Consider the following 19,536-nt stretch of genomic DNA (forward strand, 5'->3'; position numbering starts at 1 on the left):
AGAGTTTGGCATTTAAAGGAGAATGGGAGAGCAGAGTTTGGAGTATATGAACCCCAACAGGAAAGGGGAAAGATTGCTTCCACATATTGTATTCATGATTTATAAGAGAATGCTCTGTAAAAGCAAAGTTTAATCATCAAGAAAAATAATATGAGAACAATACACAGATTAAACTGTAAATAAGAAGACTATGTAAATATCATTTGCTTTTTTTCTGCAGGAAAAAAAAAAAAACTTGCACTGGTGCCTTGGTGGTGTCTATCCAATGAGAGCTATTTTAAAAGTAAGAACAAGGGTAAAATATTCTACAGCATGTTTGGAAACTCATTCCTTTCCTCTGGGCCTGTTAAAAGAGATGCTTCAGCATGACTCAGACGGACACTCACTCTGAGAGGAGAGGTTAAAGTTATTCAGACCACAATTCTGTCATCGGTCTGCGCTCTGTGCCACTATATATTTCCTGAGAAAGCAGATATGACCTTGTTACAGAGTACTTTGAAAATTTAGGTATTGTCTACAATAGCTGCAGTGGCTGTTGATGATAACTTTAAAAAAACTTGTAGTAGCCTTCAATTACATACTTCATTTCCTCTGCTGCTGGTCCCATGGTTATAGAGTAGAATAGCATAGCAGTGGGTCTTCAGAATCTTAGCTCTCTCAACAAGAACAATCTCTCACTGAGACCATAAAAAGCTGAAATGAACTAAAGTAAATTTAAAGAAATAGAAGTAATATAACAAATTACATTACAAAACAAAACAACAAAAAAGTACAAATCAAGTGTCATGAGTTTCTGATTATTCCCACAAATGTTTTCCCTCACAATGAGAAATAATAATAATAATAATAATAATAATAATAATAATAATAATAATAATAATAGTAGTAGTCGTAGTATGACCACCTTGCTTCCTGCTGTCATTGGCACTGCTGCATGGCTTCAAGGGGACTACAGCAGAGAGCAAAGGTTGAGAACACTCTCATTGGTCAATCTCCTGATGGAGCTCAAAAAATGAGGGAGTTCTGTTGGGTGCTGCCCTTTTTTCCATTTCCAGTTTCAGTAGAGGCCATCAGAGTCAGAGCCATCTACACCATAGAGCTGTGCCAAGGTCCTGAAGCGTGGGCCCCAGTCATTGAGGAAATCATAATCTAAGTTTGAGCCAGAGGAGGATGTGTCCAAAGAACTTAGAGAGCCAGCCAGAGATTCTGTGCCTTCATAGCCATAGATGTGCAAAGTATCATAGGGGATTCCATCACGGTCATGGTCAGCCTCATCCTTTTTCACCTCAATCATCATGGCCATATCACCCTTGCAGGCAGAGGGCTTTTTGACTACTGCATACAGAGTGGGTGCAGGGCCAGGCCTTGGCAACAGGGTACCATCGTGACAGGCCGAGCTTAAGATTGACACATCGTAACCATTAGTGTCCATTTCACCACCCCCCTCCTCGTCGTAGGTCACCAGTTGCTCGTGGATCTCGCCAGAGGATTTTCCCAGCGTGACAAGTGCATCCTTCTGGTAACGCCTTCGCATCACGATGAGGATCACAATAACTGCCAGAACAAGAATGCAATGAGCAAAGCTTAATATCTACAGCACATTTAACAGCTTCCTTTTTCAGAGCAGGGTAGTCATTCACTGCCATTTTTCAAACCACATGTACTGTGCCCCTGCTGCTAGATAGATAGATAGATAGATAGATAGATAGATAGATAGATAGAAAAATAGAAAGAAAGATAGATAAACAGATACAGTAGATAGAGATATTTTGGGAGGGTATCATCACCTCTTGTACAGGGAAAAAAAAATGAGTTCAAGAATGAATTCAGCTGACTTTGGCACCATGTGTTTCTGTGATCAAAGAACATACGGCATATAATATTTGAGCACAGAAACAGACTCAGTCTTTGAGAATGCTCTGCATACCATATATCAGCACGGCAGTCTTAAAATAATAAATTTTAAATAGCTAATCAGCACTGTATTTTGTGTATTTCATAACACGAGAGGATTATGAATGGCTGATTTTCTCACCATTACCCACTTATCTCACATTTCTTAGACTTACAAACTGCAGGTTGCCAGGTAAAAGCACTTTGGAACCTTTGACGTGAACTAAGTGAAAATATTGTGTGCAACTTACCTAATACACAACAATGACAACTATTTAATGGAATGAAAATGTATTGATAATTACAGAGAATATGCATATAAGGAATTCTAACACAATAGTATTATTTACAGCATATTATTTCACCAGCACTCATTGAAGCAGAGTGTGTAAGGCAGTGTCACATGAAAATAACTGAACATCTGCCGGGAGACACACAATCAGAACATATGGCATATAATATTTGAGTACAGAAAAGACTCAGTCTTTGAGAGTGCTCTGCATATCATATATCAGCATGGCAGTCGTGCGGGATTTGAATTGTTCACATGTATCATTAATCTAACGTACACTTTGCATCATGAATTTCATATGACTTGCTTTTTTCAGCGGCCCCATCAGCTACTGCTTGTCCTCACAAACCCAAAACAAACAACAACATTGTTTTACAGAGACTTGTCCTCACTAATGCGAGGGCCTTTATGAATTTTTAAATTTTAGGCAAGCATTATACATGTAAAATATGTAAAGACATGTATCTTTCAGACTCTGTTACTTGTTTGAAGTAGTGAAAAGAGCCAATAGAGCAGCAAACTTCAGAATTATGACACTCCTAATGTGGTGATAGTTTGATATCGGTAAGTGAAGTGAGTGGAAAATCACTCACTGGATGAAAGAACAAGAGAGTAATGAGTGGTACCGGAATAAACCGAGCAGAACAAACAAATGTCAAAAAGTGTGAACGGAAGGCAGAATGAGAAAAAGGAGAGAGACAGACTGAGACTGAAATTGAAAAAGGGGAGTAAAATGAAAGTGAGTGTAGCTTACCTAGAATGGTAAGAATACACAGTAGAATAGCAATGAGGGCGCTGACGCTAACTCCGGCATGGGAATAGGCTGGCTTGCAGTACTCTCTCTGTCTCCCTTCCAGGCACGTGCACACTCCGATGTAGAGCGGACTGAAGCTTTTTAGTGGTGGTATGCCTCCATCAGTGATTTCAATCTCCAGGATCTCCACCGGATCCTCTGTGCTGAACTCACCTTTCTTCACCACAATACTTGCTGTATTATCTGCAACATATGGTACACACCAAGCTCTTGTCATTACTCGCTATGTGACTCCTAAAAACGCCACTGAAACAAACTTGTGGAAATGCTATTTGGCTACTATTTTGATGTTTCTTAATGTTATAACCTTAAAAATGTAGCAGTGTTTTGACAGGAATAATTTCAAATATGTGCTGCTTGGTTAAATATTGCACTGAAATCACATCCCCATATATTATCCAAATCCCAACTGGCCCTAATCAGTGGGCGACTCTGACTAACCAATAATACAAAAGTACAAAATACATTGGCTTTATGTTGTGGATCAGAAATTATGTCACACTTTTGACAGACCATGCAGGAAAATGAGATATTTCAAAACATGCTTCCTCTTTTGCTGTTCACCATTTTTATTTTTATTTTGTTTTTGCTTACTTGTTGTGATGTTGTGCTATTGGATTAGGTTACTAAATGCTTAACTGTAAGTTTTAACTTGTTTTCTGTAGGAACAATTATAAAAGGTTATGTAAATTATTAACTTACAAGGAGAATGTAGACCAATATTTCATTTTAGATATGTCATGCAGATTTTTCTGATTGGATTCTCTCTCTGAATGTATGCTAACACTACAGTGAAAACTATTAGATCCAAACATATCCAAGCATGCGCCCTAATATATTTTTCAAACTAATATACATTAAGATTCTTGTTCTCTCAGTTATTCTGTAGATCGCATGCCCATGCCAAGATGACTGACTTAAAGATTATGATGAAATACTGTTGTTACAAACAATGAATGATGGTAGGCATTTGGAATGTCATATTACTCCTTACTGTTTCTTCAGAGCTAACCCTGTCTTCCCCTTGTCTCACTCTGGAATAATATGCCTTTCTCCAAGGCATTGTTTTTTTCCTGGCTGATGGAGACACGGTTGAGTGCAATGTCTGGCGTGTGAGACAGGGATCTCTCTGAACATCCTCAGTTCAAACACACTGAGAGTGCTGTGTATCATACTTTCAATCCCATTTTAACCAGAGACTTTAAAAAGAACAATAAGACAAGGGAATGCTGATATTTTTCTGTATTAGATAAACTGAAGAAATATCGTTTGAGATTACTCTGTGTGAATTTTTAATACAGCATACTCTGTTGAGTCTGTGGTCACAAGGATTTTTTGCCATATATTTTATTTTAAAATTCATATTTTATTCGCTGTATGTTATTAATTGTTCATAGCGTAATAGTAACTTAATGCATTTCAACGTTAGGTAAATCTGATAACTGAATTCTTTTACCACACACAAAAACTCACACCTTCTCCATCTTATACAAGCAGAGCTCTAAAAGTAAGAGAACTGAAGTTCACAAATACTGGCTGTTGTTATATAGTTTTTTTGTCTATTTATATCACCCAAAATCAATCTGTATAATACCCCAAGTCAAGTCTCACATCACTGATGGTAAATTCTCACAACACCCCAAGTTCTGTTATACCGTGAGAATGAATGCTGTGTATGTGTGCAAAGGTTTCTGAGGGGGTACATGGAGGAGTCCATAGCATGTCACTCTGCTATAGTAGTTACTGACCACTGAAACACACTGAATTTAACAGAGTTTACTTAACAGTGCATACATTTCGTGCATAGTGGTGTTGCTTCTCTCTCTGTGTGATGACTAAACACTTAAAAATTCCAGTAAGGGCACATGTTGATTAACAGTGAGAGACCACTGATTATAAGAATGCTTGTACCTTTTAAATTTTTGATTGCTTCAGCATGGTTTGTTGATGTTCTCATTTCCTCTTAAGTACATGTCAAGTAATCCTCAACTTTGTTTAAAGTTGTCTTATAGTACAGAATGAATCACAAGGGATTAGTAAAAGTATATAGGTTACATTTGGAATAATCAGTGTCAAAGTGCTAATGATTACACAATTTTGTTAAGATTTTGAACCAAAGCAATTACTCACTGTTGTTGTCATAGAGTGAAAAATTTTCACTTTTTTTTGCCAGACTGAAGCGAAATCTAGCCACATGTTTATCCTTGTCAGTTGCATTGATATGTCCTATGACCTGTAGTAGAGACAGAGTAGGGCAGACATATGTCAGTTAAGCCATGAGTAAATTCAGCAGTGTTAGAAATAAAAGTTAAAAGATAGCAGCCTTAGAATTTCATACCGTGCCCGCCTTATCATTCTCACAAACATACACATCTTGGGCGGATAGCTCTGGTTTGTTGTCATTAACGTCAAGAACTGACAGCTTAACTGTTGCATAAGATTTGAGACCTACAAGAAGTAAAGGAAGACATTCTTGCATTAGCATAAACGTTGTTATTTTCCTAACTTCAGAAAAGAAGGATATAACCTTTACAAAAGTTTAGAGGACGAGAACTGTTGTAAAATTAGTTAATTACCAAATGTATATCACAATTCATGACTGACTAGCACCCTGCCTAATGATTAAGCCATACCATTAGGTTGGTCTTCTTGTGCTGTGACCTGGCACTCATAAACGTCCTGAAGCTCCCTGTCCAGCTCCTTTTGTAGAGTCAGCTGTCCTGTTCCAGAGTTGACTTTCACGGGACAGTTGGGATCTTCAATAGAATACCTAGAATCATAGAGAGAGAACTTAGGTCTTCACAAAGGAACATGGTAACAATATAGGAAGTTCCACTGTTGGTTAATTGACCAATCCATGAAGTGGGGTTATTTGAATAGGTTTGTATTTTTATGCAAGTTAGTACCTTATTCTGTGTTTCTCCTTATCAGGGTCTGTAGCGGTGACAGTTCCTATGAATGGATTGCTTATTTTGCCTTCAAGGATGCTGAAATTGTACTGCTGCTTTGTGAACTCTGGTGGCTCGTCAACATCTATTACTCTGATTTCAACTTCGGCTTTGGTGAGTAGACTTTTTCCTTGGTTGTCTGGTACTACTTTAATATCTTCACTGATCATAACCCCAAAATTGTAGCTTTTCTTTTCTTCATAATTAAGCCTCTGTGGATGATTGTAAAGATTAGGAGAATATGTCAATATCCTCTGCAATGCTCAGATTACACACATCTTTATGCCCTCATGCTGTGACAAAATCACTCTCTGTATCTCTGTATACTCAAGGTAACAGGACAACAGTGACTGTCCAAAAAGTGACCTACTTGTTTTAGGTTGAGATTCCCATCTTTATGATGATTTGGCAGGATGTCAAACAAAGATTTAATTGACATGTCTTCAATGGTGAATATAGGCTCCTTATGATCTACTTCATCCAAATCGTCAACCTCCAATGTGCCAACTTTGAAACCTGGCTTCTCATCCTCTCTCACATCAAAAGAGTATTTTGCTTTGGAAAGAAAAAAAAATGAATATACAGATCCATATGTATGTGTATGTGTATATTCCCCAGCCAAGCACATCATCACTATAGAGATGAAAATCCTTTGGCAAGACCTCTAACACTACACTTGTCTACCTCTGAATATGAGACTGGAACCAATCATATCTGGACAAGAACTAACAGCCTTGATTCAGATGCTACTACAACAGCAAAGCTAACTTACATGGTCAGCTGATGACACTGAGAAAGAAGAACTATTTTCTATTTTCAACCACCATGCTAGGCTTCCTACACTTGGTGGTAGATTTTACAATGATATGTCCATAACTGAGCCCATGAACTGTGCTAAATTAAGGGTGACAACACTGGTAGCCAGACTGCAGAGGTACATAAAAGAAGCAGAGGCAAAAAGAATGAATGCACTCCTCTCCAAAAAAACATCCAAAATATATATTTAGTTGGAATGAAATAAGACACCAACCATGGATCCACTGGGAGTTAAAATGGAACAGTGCCGGAAAAGCTTATGAAACAAAGAGACATCCCATAACACCAACTCCCAGTGGTGAAGAGACCTAAAGACAGAGCACTGCAATCTAAGCAGCACCTGGTCACTATCACAACAGTAGATGTCCAACAATGGCTGTAAATGCGAAGAACTAGGCAGCACAAGGACCTGACATGATCCTTGCCTACTGACTAAAGAACTTAGCAGCTCTGCATATCCATCTGGCATCACCAATGAACAAGGTGCTGGCAACAAACTTGCATCCCAGGTAGGACAGTGCAGGTCATGACAGACCTCGACAAGGGACCAGCACCATAACCTGACTATCCACAACATGGAAACTCATGTCAGGCCTCATGGCTACCAAGTTGAATTAACAAGTCTGCAGGTACATGAGCATTGCATTGCGGAAACAACACCAAGGCTCCAAGCGCCAGGTTACCAGCTACTATTAAACTGAGCTGTCCATGAAGACTCCAAGACCAGGCACACTAACTTAAACATAGCTTCGATTGGATGAAGCATACAACTCAATGCCACACTAATGGATACTTGAATGTCTAGCACTACAGAATGTCAATAAGACACGTAGAACCTTCATCAAAAACTCAACAGACCTCTGATGGATAACACTAGAAGCAGTAGCCCAGATGACCATCAAGTGTGATATATACCAAGGAGATGCTCTATCTGCACTGCACAGGGCTGTATCCTCTTGGCCAGATCACCACTAAGAGCAGCTATGGAACGGGTTCAAGAGTGGAGCTACCATTAGCAACGTCCTGTACACAGATGATATCAACCTGTACACCAAGAGACATGGACTCATTGAGCCACCTGACCAGGATTTTCACCAAAGACATTGAGATGCATTATATTTAAATTTACATTTATTCATTTAGCAGATGGTTTTATCCAATGAGACATCCAAGACAGAGATGTCTTGAGGTGAACCATGTCAGACAAGATCCAAGCTTCAGATAGTACCCCTGGGACCACCCAGCATCTAGTAGCAGGCTAGTGTACAGATGGGAACAGCATACACTGAAAGGCTCAACCAAATGTCAGGGAACATACACAGGAACTTCTGCAAGGAATATGGGTTGGGCACTCCCAAGTCAAAATATGTGGAGGCACCACAAAGATTGGGGGAAAAACACAAGAGCTAAGATCCTCGGGGACCTCCAGATCCAAACAGATAAAGAACCAATGGCTGACTAACCAAGCGACTTGATAATTATAATAACAATAACAGTAATAATAATAATAATAATAATAACAATAATAATAATAATAATAACAATAATAATAATAATAATAATAATAATAATAATAATATTTATTTAGAGCCCAATGTCACTATTTATAGTCTCAAAGGGCTTTACATATCTATAACAAAGTCAAATCAAAATTATATCATGCATAAGTTTGAGAAAATAGATAAGTCTTTAGTTTTGTTTTCAAGGTATTGAGAGAGTTTGCCTCTCTAACTTCTTTAGGTAAACCATTCCAGAGGAAGGGAGAGCGGTAGGAAAAGGCTCGGTTGCCAGCGGGCTTCTTTTTAACTCTTGGAATGACCGATAATCCAGAATCTTAAGAGTGCAGGGTGCAAGGTGGGTTATAGGGTGTAATTAAGTCAGACAGGTAGGAGGGCACAAGCCCATGTATGAATTGGGAGCCAATGAAGGGAAGCCAGGACAGGGCTAATGTGATCAAACTTCTTCGTTCTGGTCAGAATTCTAGCAGCAGCATTCTGGACCAGCTGAAGACTATCGGTACTAGAGGCAGGCAGGCCAGAGTAAAGAACATTGCAGTAATCGAGGCGAGACGTGACGAATGCGTGAACAATGGTTTCTGCATCAGCCATACTTAGAAAGGGCCTAATTTTAGCAATGTTACGGAGGTGATAAAAGGCAGTTTTGGTTGTGTTCTTGATATGAGTGACTAGCGAGAGACTAGAGTCAAAAATCACTCCAAGGTTTTTAGCTGAAGAGTTTTGAGAGATGATGCAGTTGTCAAAATTTAGGGTAAGATCACTAAAAAGATGCTTATGCGTAGGGGGACCAATGACCAGCATTTCAGTCTTGCCTGCGTTAAGCATCAGGAAATTTGAAGACATCCAACCCTTGTCTTAGCACAATAGCACAAAGACATGCCTCAAGGTTAGCCAATTCAGAGCAGTCATTATGCTGGATAGGTAAGAAAATCTGAGTATCATCAGCATAACAATGGAAGTTAATGTTGTAACTACGAATAATGTCACCCAAAGGCAGCATGTAAATAGAGAATAGAAGAGGGCCAAGGACTGATCCCTGAGGAACACCATAGTTAAGCTTGCGGTATTCAGAGGTCACATTATTATAGTGGACACACTGCTTTCTCTCAGAGAGATAAGATTTAAACCAAGAGAGCGCCAGGCCACGAATGCCAATTTGGTTTTTCAGGCGCTTTAACAATATAGTGTGATCGACCGTGTCAAATGCTGCACTCAGATCAAGTAGAATAAGAACAGAAGTAGCACCAGCATCCATGGCTAATAAAGATCATTAGTTACTCTAGTCAAAATTAGGTAAACTAAGGGTGTTAAGAGTAAATTTAGTATTATAGATTAGAGCTACACCCCCACCTTTCTTTGCTGCCCTAGTAGCACAGGAAAAGGAACAGTTAGGGGGTGGAGCTTCATTTAAAGGGAGAAAAACGTCTGGCTTTAACCAAGTTTCACACAAACCCATCATGTCAAGGCTAAGATCACTGATCAAGTCACTAGCAAGCAACGCCTTAGGTGAAAGCGATCTGATATTGATAAAACCTAACTTCAGCGTAACCGGGCTTACAGTAATCATATCGGAGGAGGGAGTCAGTTGAATTGGAACTAAATTGCTACAAAATATGGTCTGTTTGACTCTAGACCGAAATGAGCTACGTCTGCGTGAAAATACATTAATGGGAAAATGTCACTACTAGCTTTAAACATAGTCGCATTAGTCTTAACATTCTGATGTTCATTACGATGAACATTATTCGTTAGAAGGATACTTCGAAGAGGGCAACGGTTTTCTCGTTGTTTCTGTTGTCTCTGCCTGACCAGTGCTCCAGCTCTTTTGCCTCACTTCCTTCTCCTGCTCCATTTACAAGGTTTAGCAGGTAGGCTAAACAATTTAAATCTAAACAAATGGAAGTCCGCTGAGTCCGTTGAACAATTTTTGGTTATAAAATGCGTATCGTTTGTAGATCTGATGTTGATAATAGCTAAGGAGCAGAAAAGACTACTGGTGATTGGTGAGGAATCCCAGGTGATGGTAAAATCACAGAAAAGGAATGGGGTAAATTGGAGAAATATCAGTAATTCAAGAAGGAACCAGAGAAAATGTGATAAGTGAATACCACAGTAGTCCCATTATTATATGAGTGCACAAGGCCATGACACTTAAGTGGTAAGAATGGGTCCAACAGATCCAAGGAATGACAACTACAATCTCAGTCCAGTAGAGAGCAATCCTAGGACAAGCAAAAATACTGTGCTGCACCCTATACTTCCCAGGCCTCTGAAGCCTGAGTTTGAAGAAGATACTACCTGTCGGAGAAAGGGCAAGACAAGACTTTTTCTTTTTACATACATATGTACTACATGTAAAGGTATTAAATACTTGATTGTGGTCTTATCAGTGTACTTACATTTCCTGAAGGTGGCTCTGTTGTCATTTATATCTGTAACAGTGATGATTACGGTAGTGGTGTTTGTGTTCCCAGCTGTATGATCTTTCATGTCTTTGGCTTTGACATTGATATAATAAACACTTTGCTTCTCGCGGTCCAAGTTGTTCAACTTTGTAGTGATGACCCCTGAAAGATATAGTGGATGCCTGACTGAACTTGTTTTTCTCTAGAAGTGAATTTTAAGTGGATAATATTAATTTATTTATATATCAATTTCATAAAATTGTATGCAACCACATAATAATTAATGAAAACATCAGCAGGAATTTTGCATATTTCAAATGTTTCGATTTCCTGAATGAATGAATGAATGATCAATGAATGAATGAGCAAGAAAAGAGACGAAAAATTCTGAGGCTGTGATGATATCTTACCTTCTTCATCAATACTAAAGAGATCAGTTCCATTTAACAATGCATATTCAATACGTGCATTAGGAGAGGTTGGATCGTCTGCATCTGTGGCAGTTACTATCAGTACTGTACTCCCTGTAAAAGACATCATTTTTTTTAACATACACATGAAGTGAACAAATCACATTATTCTCACAAAGACAGCTTCTATATTGGAGTAGATGAAATTGTACAGTATTTATTGGTTATACCTGCCGCAGACCTCTCTGGGATAGAACCATTTAAGGGTTCTTGAAAGACAGGGCTGTGGTCATTTATGTCGAGGACATCTACGATAAACTTTGAATCTGCTTCCACTGAAGAGTTGGTAAGGACATCCAGAATATGCGCAGTAAGGTGGTATTGGCTCTTGGTTTCTCGATCCAATGTCTTGCTGACAAAGATATCTCCTTGATCATTTACTATGAAAATATCATTGGCTCCCTCTCCTTCAATGATAAACTTTGTGTTTGCATTGAAATTATCGTTCTTTAGCTAACAATGCAGAGAGAGAGAGAGAGAGAGAGAGAGAGAATGTTAAGAACATTCATGTCATAGCTTTCCTTAATTTTTTTAATTTATTTTTCTTAACACTATACTCACACTAAATGTAAGGGGGACATATGTGAAACACAAAACAAACATATATGAAATTTTCACTTCATAAAGATGCTCTAAGATGTATCTACAACATTTTGTTATTTACCTTGCTCTCTCTCTCTACATATGTATATGTATCAAAGCTCAATATGCCTTGAAAAGTATTTTGATCTTAGATATATATACAAATTTACAAACTTACAAACTAGAGCCCGACCGATAAATCTGCGCGCCAATACTATCGGCCGATATGAGCTAATGATAAATCAGTATCGGTGTTGTAAATCGGTATCAGCCTATAAATGACAGTTAAAAAAGAAATGCTGAGACGGAAGATCCTTCAACCATATTGTAGCACATAAAGTGTGGGACTTTTATTTTGAAATGAATATTGGGATGAAGGAGAAGTAGAGAAAAACTGATTTTTTGGAGGGAGATATAGGTCAGAGGAAGGACTACTTTACTTTGGAGAGAGGTCAGCCGGTCGTTGGGTTAGTTGTAAACTGAAGTGTTCAGTAAACTTTCAAGCTTATGAATTCAACTGAACTTCGTGTCAGGTGTGCGTTAGATGCCCCTCAGATATTTTAACCATTACAATGTTATGATGTTCATGTCAGCCACGTTTGGTTTAGCTACAGTAACGTGAAAGCTGGTACCGTCACTCAAGCATCAAAGTTACGTTTAACGTTACGGTTTAACGACAGGTGCTCGCGCTGCCCCTGGCGTATGCTAAGCTCTTGACAAACTTGATTGTAGGTTTATTCATGAAACTGAGTGGCGGTTCTAGCGAGTAAACAAACAGTGGTCCTATATTTCCCGCGTTCCTTCCAAAAATTCTCTGGCAACATTGCTTACAGCAGCTTATAACGCTGTCCATTGCTAAAGTAGGTTACCCACAAAGCAGGCTAATGCCATGTTATTCTGCCTAAATGAAACAGCGACAGCATGTCTGTAGTTACGGTCCATTGGAAATTATTAAACCAGAGCGGAGACGTAAATAAACGTGAGCTGAACAAGTATCTTACATGGCGTGGTAGCCAAACAAAGTTATCTAGCTTCTCTTTCAAACGTGTAGTGTGAAATCCCAAAATCCCAAGTCCTCGCTGCAGACAGTTGTGTAGTGTTAGATGCATTCAACAGCAGCGTTCACTCTGTCTAGGTCAGTGTATCAGTTTATTGCATTATTTATTGAAACTTTAATATATTTTCTTGTACTTTTGTTCGAAGTACTATTTATGACAATTAAATAAGTTTATTTTTAAACTACATTATGTGTTATCTTGGTGAGGACTCTTAAATAACTACACATAACAAATGTTAGGGAAAATCTTTAGTGTTTCTAAAAAGAAAAAAATATTAGCTGATATATCATTTCGGATTTTTAAATCCTCAAATATCAAAATCGGCATCGGTCTTAAAAATCCCATATCGGTCAGGCTCTATTACAAACCTGTTTAATTTGTACTACATGTACTTGTACATGGTCAGGTTATCATCTGTCTGCCCATGCATTTTATTTTGAAGCATAACTAAAGATTGAATAAATCGAGTTAATTTCTGTATAATTTGTTTAGAATAGAATCATTTTATGAGACACCAGGGAAGAGCAGTTGTCAGGCAATAGGTTAGTCCATCCTCTTTCCAGTATTCACATAAAAGAGGCATAGGCTTTGATTGATCTACTCCGAATATCTCTTGTGTCTTTCTTTGAACTTACCTTTCCAATTTTCTGAGGCAAATATTTCCTGAGAAGCTCTTCCTGTACGCTGAGTGTGTTCCACTCCCATTTCCTTTTCTGCCTGTGTAGAACTGGGCTGTTCTGCTTCAGGACTGTTCGTGATGCACCCAGTTCTGCTACTGCCATGTTGATGGTGAAGGCCACAGCCATAAGGCCTGACCAAAGAATTTTTCCTGTCATCTGCTTCTGAGCAGATCCTGCCATCTGAGAAGAGATGAGTGGATAGGAGGGATAGTTTAGCTTTTAAAATTCAGACCAATCAATCCTTAAACCAGTTAAAAATCACAAGGCCTGCAGCTCAAGGACAAAATTATTAGTGTGAATACTATGAGTGTCAGTGTGAAATTATATACTTATTTTATCCGGATGAATTTGCTCTTCGAGTATATGTGACCATCTCTAGTTGCAGTATAAATCAGGGAACAAAATCTGATTCATCTTTTAAAGTTACAATATTGTCTTACTACAAAGAAATGGATAAAAAAAGGTTACTCTGAACACTGACACTGTAGACTGCAAAATGGAAAATCAATTCACTGAAGCAGCTGCTGGGTACCTTGTTGATGATGGTTTAAAAGATCTATCTATCTATCTATCTATCTATCTATCTATCTATCTATCTATCTATCTATCTATCTATCTATCTATCTATCTATCTATCTATTCTCATAATCCAGAACTGTACATGTCAACAGTTTTATATTAAAATGAAAATATATACTTCAACACTGCTAAAACTTTTTCGTTTATAAATTTTGTGTCCAACAAATGTGCTGTTTCTAATACAAATTTTAGTGCTCTGTTATTAGTACCACTACCCAGTCACTGCACTTACCATCATCTATAAGAACTAGTATTACTATGGACAAAAGTCCTAAAATAATATTGTAGATAATAAATTACACAAAAGTCAGCTGTGAGCAGTATAGATATGCTTTGATGTTGTCTTCCGATATAATTTGCATGATAATTGACATGAAAACACTTACACATGTGCTACAATGCTGGCTTGTCCCTGTTTTGCTTTGTCTATATATCTCCTGAGTTTATCTTGCAACAGTCAGTTTAATTATCAGTGGAAAGCTTGTGGTCCTCAGCATAAATGGAGTTCTAGATTGTTTTAAAAGGTTAAACTTTTTAATTTTAAAAAAGGCCAAAACATAATTTAATTACAACTATGCTATGAATAAAACATGAAACTGTTTCATAGTTAAATTGGTTTGAACAAACAACCTGTTTCTCTATCAAAATGTACCTTAAATATTAGTATACCAGGTTAAAATCAGTCTGGGTCAAAACCTTCAGCAAAAATCTGTACCTTTTCAAGCATAGGTTACAAAATCTCTATGCTTTGTTATCCTTGACCTTCATCATAACCGCACCATTTTATATGCCATCCTCACCACACTATTGATTCTTTTAAAATTGATCTATTCACTTAACATAAACTTGTATTTAAACAAACAAATAAGAAATGACTTTGACCCATGAAAGAATGTTGTTTCCACAAACTCACCACAGAGCGTGCACAAAACAAGGAGTGACATATTTGATATGCAAATGGTTGCACAGCGCCCTGTAAGCAACCACAGACCTATACAAAAACCAGCCAATCCCTGTCTCTCCAACTGTTCTGAGGTGGGGTGTCATGTTCTCTTAACAGTGTATGGGGTGCAAACACCCAGCTCTAATACTTAGTCTGAGAGGCACAGAACTCTGTTAGAGCAATACAAAAAATTCTGATTAAAAAAAAAAAAGGAAAAAAAAAAAGCAGCGTTTGCCAGTTCATTGGTTGATAAGTTTAAATAAACAGTAACTTCACAATGACACAAAAGACATTCTTTTTTGTGATGGCCTAATGGTTAAATGTAGCATTAGATTAGGTTCACACTACAACACCTTTATGTTACAGCATTTTATCATTCTAATTTCATATCATATTCATTTTCAATGCATGTCATTACAGCTCAGCTTCCAGACTAGATGTCGGTGAAGGTGGAGATGAGGCTAATGCTTGTTCCTTCAACTTAAACAACAGCATAACACTAAAGCAGTTTATTCCTCAGAAACAGGGCACAAGGGCTAATTAATTTATTTTATTTTGCTTGTGATTGTAACTCAGGATAAAAATGTAAGGAATATGCTTTCAAATATTAACCCACTGAGAAAAATGAACAAATCAAACATGATAAACACTTTCATTTAGCCCAGCAGAAATTAAATAACAGGTACAATGCAAAAATATGAGCTAGGAAAAATACATTTATAGTTACTTGTAAATTGTTTTTTTCAGTGTTCAGCTCTCTGTCTTTTTTAAAAAACTTGGCTGGAATTATTGTTGATTCTGCTCTGTTTAGAGGTGGTGACCCTCAAAACAACATGGAGGATAAATGCAAGATATCTCCAGGACTGTAAACGTAGATAAAAGCTGAACAATCAGAATATTCCCAACCCAGATAAAACGCTTTAGCTGGATGGTGCCTATCTTATTGTTTCCCTTCATTTAGTTGATAATACTAAGATGAGGTGGATTATATACTCTAAATGTTCCCAAATGGCAAAATCTCTGCCTGAGACCTCTCTAAACTGCTCCACTCAAATGATTATTCTCTCACAAGGCCTAGCAGCCCCTGGTCCCAAGGCAATGCATTCACAGTGTCTAGGACACTGAACTGAACTTACAGCGAATGGATCTCTCATGTAGTGACTTATTTTTTTAAGCACGAACAGTGGAAATCAGGGGAAAGAAACAGTGAAAAAAATTGGGCTCAATACCCACAAAGGCGAACCCGAAAAGAAAAAGACTATATCTCAGGAAAAAATTCAAATTACATTTTTTTTAAATGTTAGCCTTGACCCTTCTCTTGATTGCTGTTCTTTTGTTGTCACTCTCCGACTGATGAGACAGTAAGCTTATTGACTAATAATGTTGAAAATCAAATGAACAGAACCTGACTAAAACTGGACGCTAGTTTGTGTATAAACGTTTTGATTTTTATTGAGAGTAGTGTTTCACTCTGACTACATAATATTTCCCCATCTCAGACGTTTTGGTAATATTGATGTATAGTCTTAACGATCGCAGCTGCCAAAAGGCACAAAAGAAATGCGTTGTTAAAAAAAGAAAAAAAAAAACACAGTGGCATCATTTGAAAATGATTTAAATGGTCTTTGTGAGCCCATGACATGAAATCTCTTTCATCATCGAGAGGAAATACAAACACAATGCCTGTGGGAAATAACGTTCACATTTCTAATGCACGGTCATCATTACCATAATGCCACTGTTCACTCACACCCTTCCTGCAATTCACCCCTACCCCCCATCGTCTCTCACTCTCCCACACTCTTTTTCTCCTTTACCCTTCTTTTTCACTATATCAAGTCACTCCTTTTCTATTGTGTCACTCCTCTTTCTCTTTCTCTGTGTTTTACGTGTTATATTTTTTTATGCTCCTGTAAAATAATCATGATGGTGATACTGGTCAAGAGGGAGAACAAACCTAAACAATTTTTTGTCACATAACATAAAGTCATCTTAAATGATACAGGGACATAACCACAAAGATGTGCTTTCCTCTGTTCATATTTTCTAAATTCCAAAACGTGTGTATAGCTCAATTTAAGACCTTGTCGCTCTCAACCCCCAACCCCCCTCAGCCAAAAGAATGACAGTAATGATGACTATGATTAAAATCTAGTCAAACAAGCAGTGAAGTTTATTACAATGTTTGATTTGTACTTAATTGTATAAATAGCATGTGAAAAAAATTCACATGCTCGCTTATCTCTTCAAATTTCAACTGTCAACAGAATCCTATGTCAGATTGCACGTGTTTTTGAAGAACAAGCAAAAAAAAAAAAAACATGTTGCTGTATTTAGCCTTCATAAATGTGAAGTTTGGGGTGGTGTATTAAACATCTGTGCACTTTGATGTGGAGCTTTATTCATTCCTTTGAAAAGAGAATCCTTGATGTTATCGGTCATTTTAAAGACCTAATTCTGCGACATTGATCTGCATGCAGAATGAAGTGTGTTTGTGTGATAGTGTGTGTGTGTGTGCGTGTGTGTGTGTGGCCTGTAGTTTAAAATAGGCTTAATCATGGAGAAGCTTCCAGCAATTTGTCTGCCTACTCACTCCTATAGGAAAATTCAGCTTGACTCTTCACTCTGCTATCACACACCCTTCAGAAATTTCTCTGGGGTGATGTTGTCTCTGACAGGTTGTGCACATCACATCCCTTGTCATGTTATTTCTTCCACCTTCTCTAAGTTCTATGTGTTCATTTAGCAATGGAAAAGATATCAAGAAATCACACAAGCTGTTACATTCCCTGTCAAACTACTGACACCAAGCTGGAATTGTGTTGCTCTTTTAATTGGGCACACACAACACATAGACAAAGGAGCCTGTGGTAAGAAGCATCATTACTCATAAAGTGAATGGAATAAAACAGTGTATTATTTTCAAATGATATTAAGTAACTATAAAATGTAATAAACAGGTGCAATTTACAAGCTGTAACAAGCTGCAGTTTGCCTATTTGAATATTGCAAAGAGCGAGGCACTATTGTGTAACTCAAGAAAAAGCAGGACAGATGGTTTAAGGATTTATTATTGTTCCTCTGTCCCATGAGAACTGTGTCACATTAATACAGCAGATATTAAGCTATTCCCAGGGGTATCTAAGCCATCCTGGAATTTCCTCCGCTCATACTTACGAAAACATTATTCACATCTTGATTTCATATATAGTATGTTTTGGGATATGGCTATTAAAAGAACCCCAGATGGTTGTCTGTCCTGATACAAACATATTTTCTTAAAATTGATATTAGATTTAATTTCTTTTAAAATGGTCATCACCTTCAACGCTATGTGAAGTAGGTGAAATAGAAAAAAAAAACACACACACACACACAAATATGATTGAGAATAGAATTTACATCTTACCAGAATTGAAGTCTGCTCAACTCTCTTCCCCTTGGGTTTTAGTCCAGAGTCAAGGACAGAACTAGATCCTAATTGATTGTGTCTCAGAACAGTGCTTTCCAAACTTCAGCTCTTCTGTCAACCTGTCCTCAGTTCAGAGAACGCTGTGGTCAGGACATCGATGTCAGTTCCGCGACCGGAGAGATCAGCCCAGCCCAGTACAGCTCAAACCTCGACACGTTTCCTGTTATTGTCCCCGGCTCTTCTGTGGAGTGGGCAGCCAGCTCCTGACCAGGAAGACAGATAACCTGTCCAGGCCCCCCCGATCACAGAGAAATCACTGTGTGCGGGGCAAGAGACTGAGGCATGCATGCATCACAAAGCAGTCTGTCAGGACTGGATACACTGAGGGAGGTAGTGAGAGCACTAGCCACATGTTCCTCTAAGCGGCAATCTTAGTGTGAAGCATGCTGAGAGTGAAAGAGAGAGAGAGAGAGAGAGAGAGAGAGAGAGAGCGAGCGCAAGAGAATGCAAGGAACAGGAGAAAGGGAGAAAGAGATACAGAGAAAAGAGAGACAGAGAGAGAGAGAGAGAGCAAAAGAATGTGAGTGTGTGAGAGAGAGAAGGTGTAAGTGAAGGCTGGATGGTGTCATTAAATTCATGCTTGTGCCTCTGTGATGAAATCGCAAAAAGAAGAGTGAAAAGCAAAGCAATTCATTATTCATACCTATGGGATAAAGATTATGATAAACAGGTTAGAGGAGTTAATCCTATGAGCTTTTCCCCCATAGTGATATTACAATCTCCAGAGTTGTGCCACATTCTATCTGTCACCCAGATCTTGTTTAAGCCGGTAAGTGAGAGGAGTGGTCTCCCCTCAGCTCTCCTGGGCTCCTCTGCCAAGTGGGGGGTCTCATTTGGGGAGTGGGACACTCGAGCTGATGTGTATTTCTGTCAAAGCCCCTCAGCATCGTGCCCTGGTGATCTGAATGGAGTGAGTCAGTTTAGTAAGATTAGTTGCACAGAACGGCCAAGCTTATTTGACAGGAGACCTAAGATAAATATCCCTGGGCTCTAAGAGAGAGAGGCAGTCAAAGTAATACAAGCACAGAGACTATATGCGTGACATTTGCTTTTCTTTGTTTGTTTGT

The 19,536-nt window shown here is 38.2% G+C and overlaps 1 protein-coding gene across 1 annotated transcript; it reads right to left on the bottom strand.

Annotated features, from left to right (window-relative positions):
* Positions 1-884: 884 nt before the first annotated feature.
* Positions 885-18,535, bottom strand: cdh5 (cadherin 5). Its single transcript, XM_030766503.1, has 12 exons — positions 18,407-18,535; positions 13,431-13,655; positions 11,326-11,608; positions 11,096-11,209; positions 10,680-10,847; positions 6,318-6,502; positions 5,906-6,159; positions 5,633-5,769; positions 5,338-5,447; positions 5,130-5,232; positions 2,940-3,182; positions 885-1,554 (listed from the first exon to the last, which is right to left on the bottom strand). Exons 2-12 carry the CDS (start codon positions 13,653-13,655, stop codon positions 1,058-1,060), a joined length of 2,319 nt encoding a protein of 772 aa, XP_030622363.1. The 5' UTR covers positions 18,407-18,535; the 3' UTR covers positions 885-1,057.
* Positions 18,536-19,536: the final 1,001 nt, after the last annotated feature.

This window comes from Chanos chanos, chromosome 2, assembly GCF_902362185.1.
Source record: "Chanos chanos chromosome 2, fChaCha1.1, whole genome shotgun sequence".
Classification (NCBI taxonomy): Eukaryota; Metazoa; Chordata; class Actinopteri; order Gonorynchiformes; family Chanidae; genus Chanos; species Chanos chanos.

What these genes read in the sequence shown, in the direction of transcription:
- cdh5 (XM_030766503.1), bottom strand. Translation starts at nt 13,655, where the DNA reads ATGGCAGGATCTGCTCAGAAGCAGATGACAGGAAAAATTCTTTGGTCA. An exon ending in CAGAGCCACCTTCAGGAAAT is followed by an intron (nt 6,503 to 10,679) that starts GTAAGTACACTG and finishes TTCTTTCCAAAG; the next exon opens with CAAAATACTCTTTTGATGTG. An exon ending in AGAATGATAAGGCGGGCACG is followed by an intron (nt 5,233 to 5,337) that starts GTATGAAATTCT and finishes TCTCTACTACAG; the next exon opens with GTCATAGGACATATCAATGC.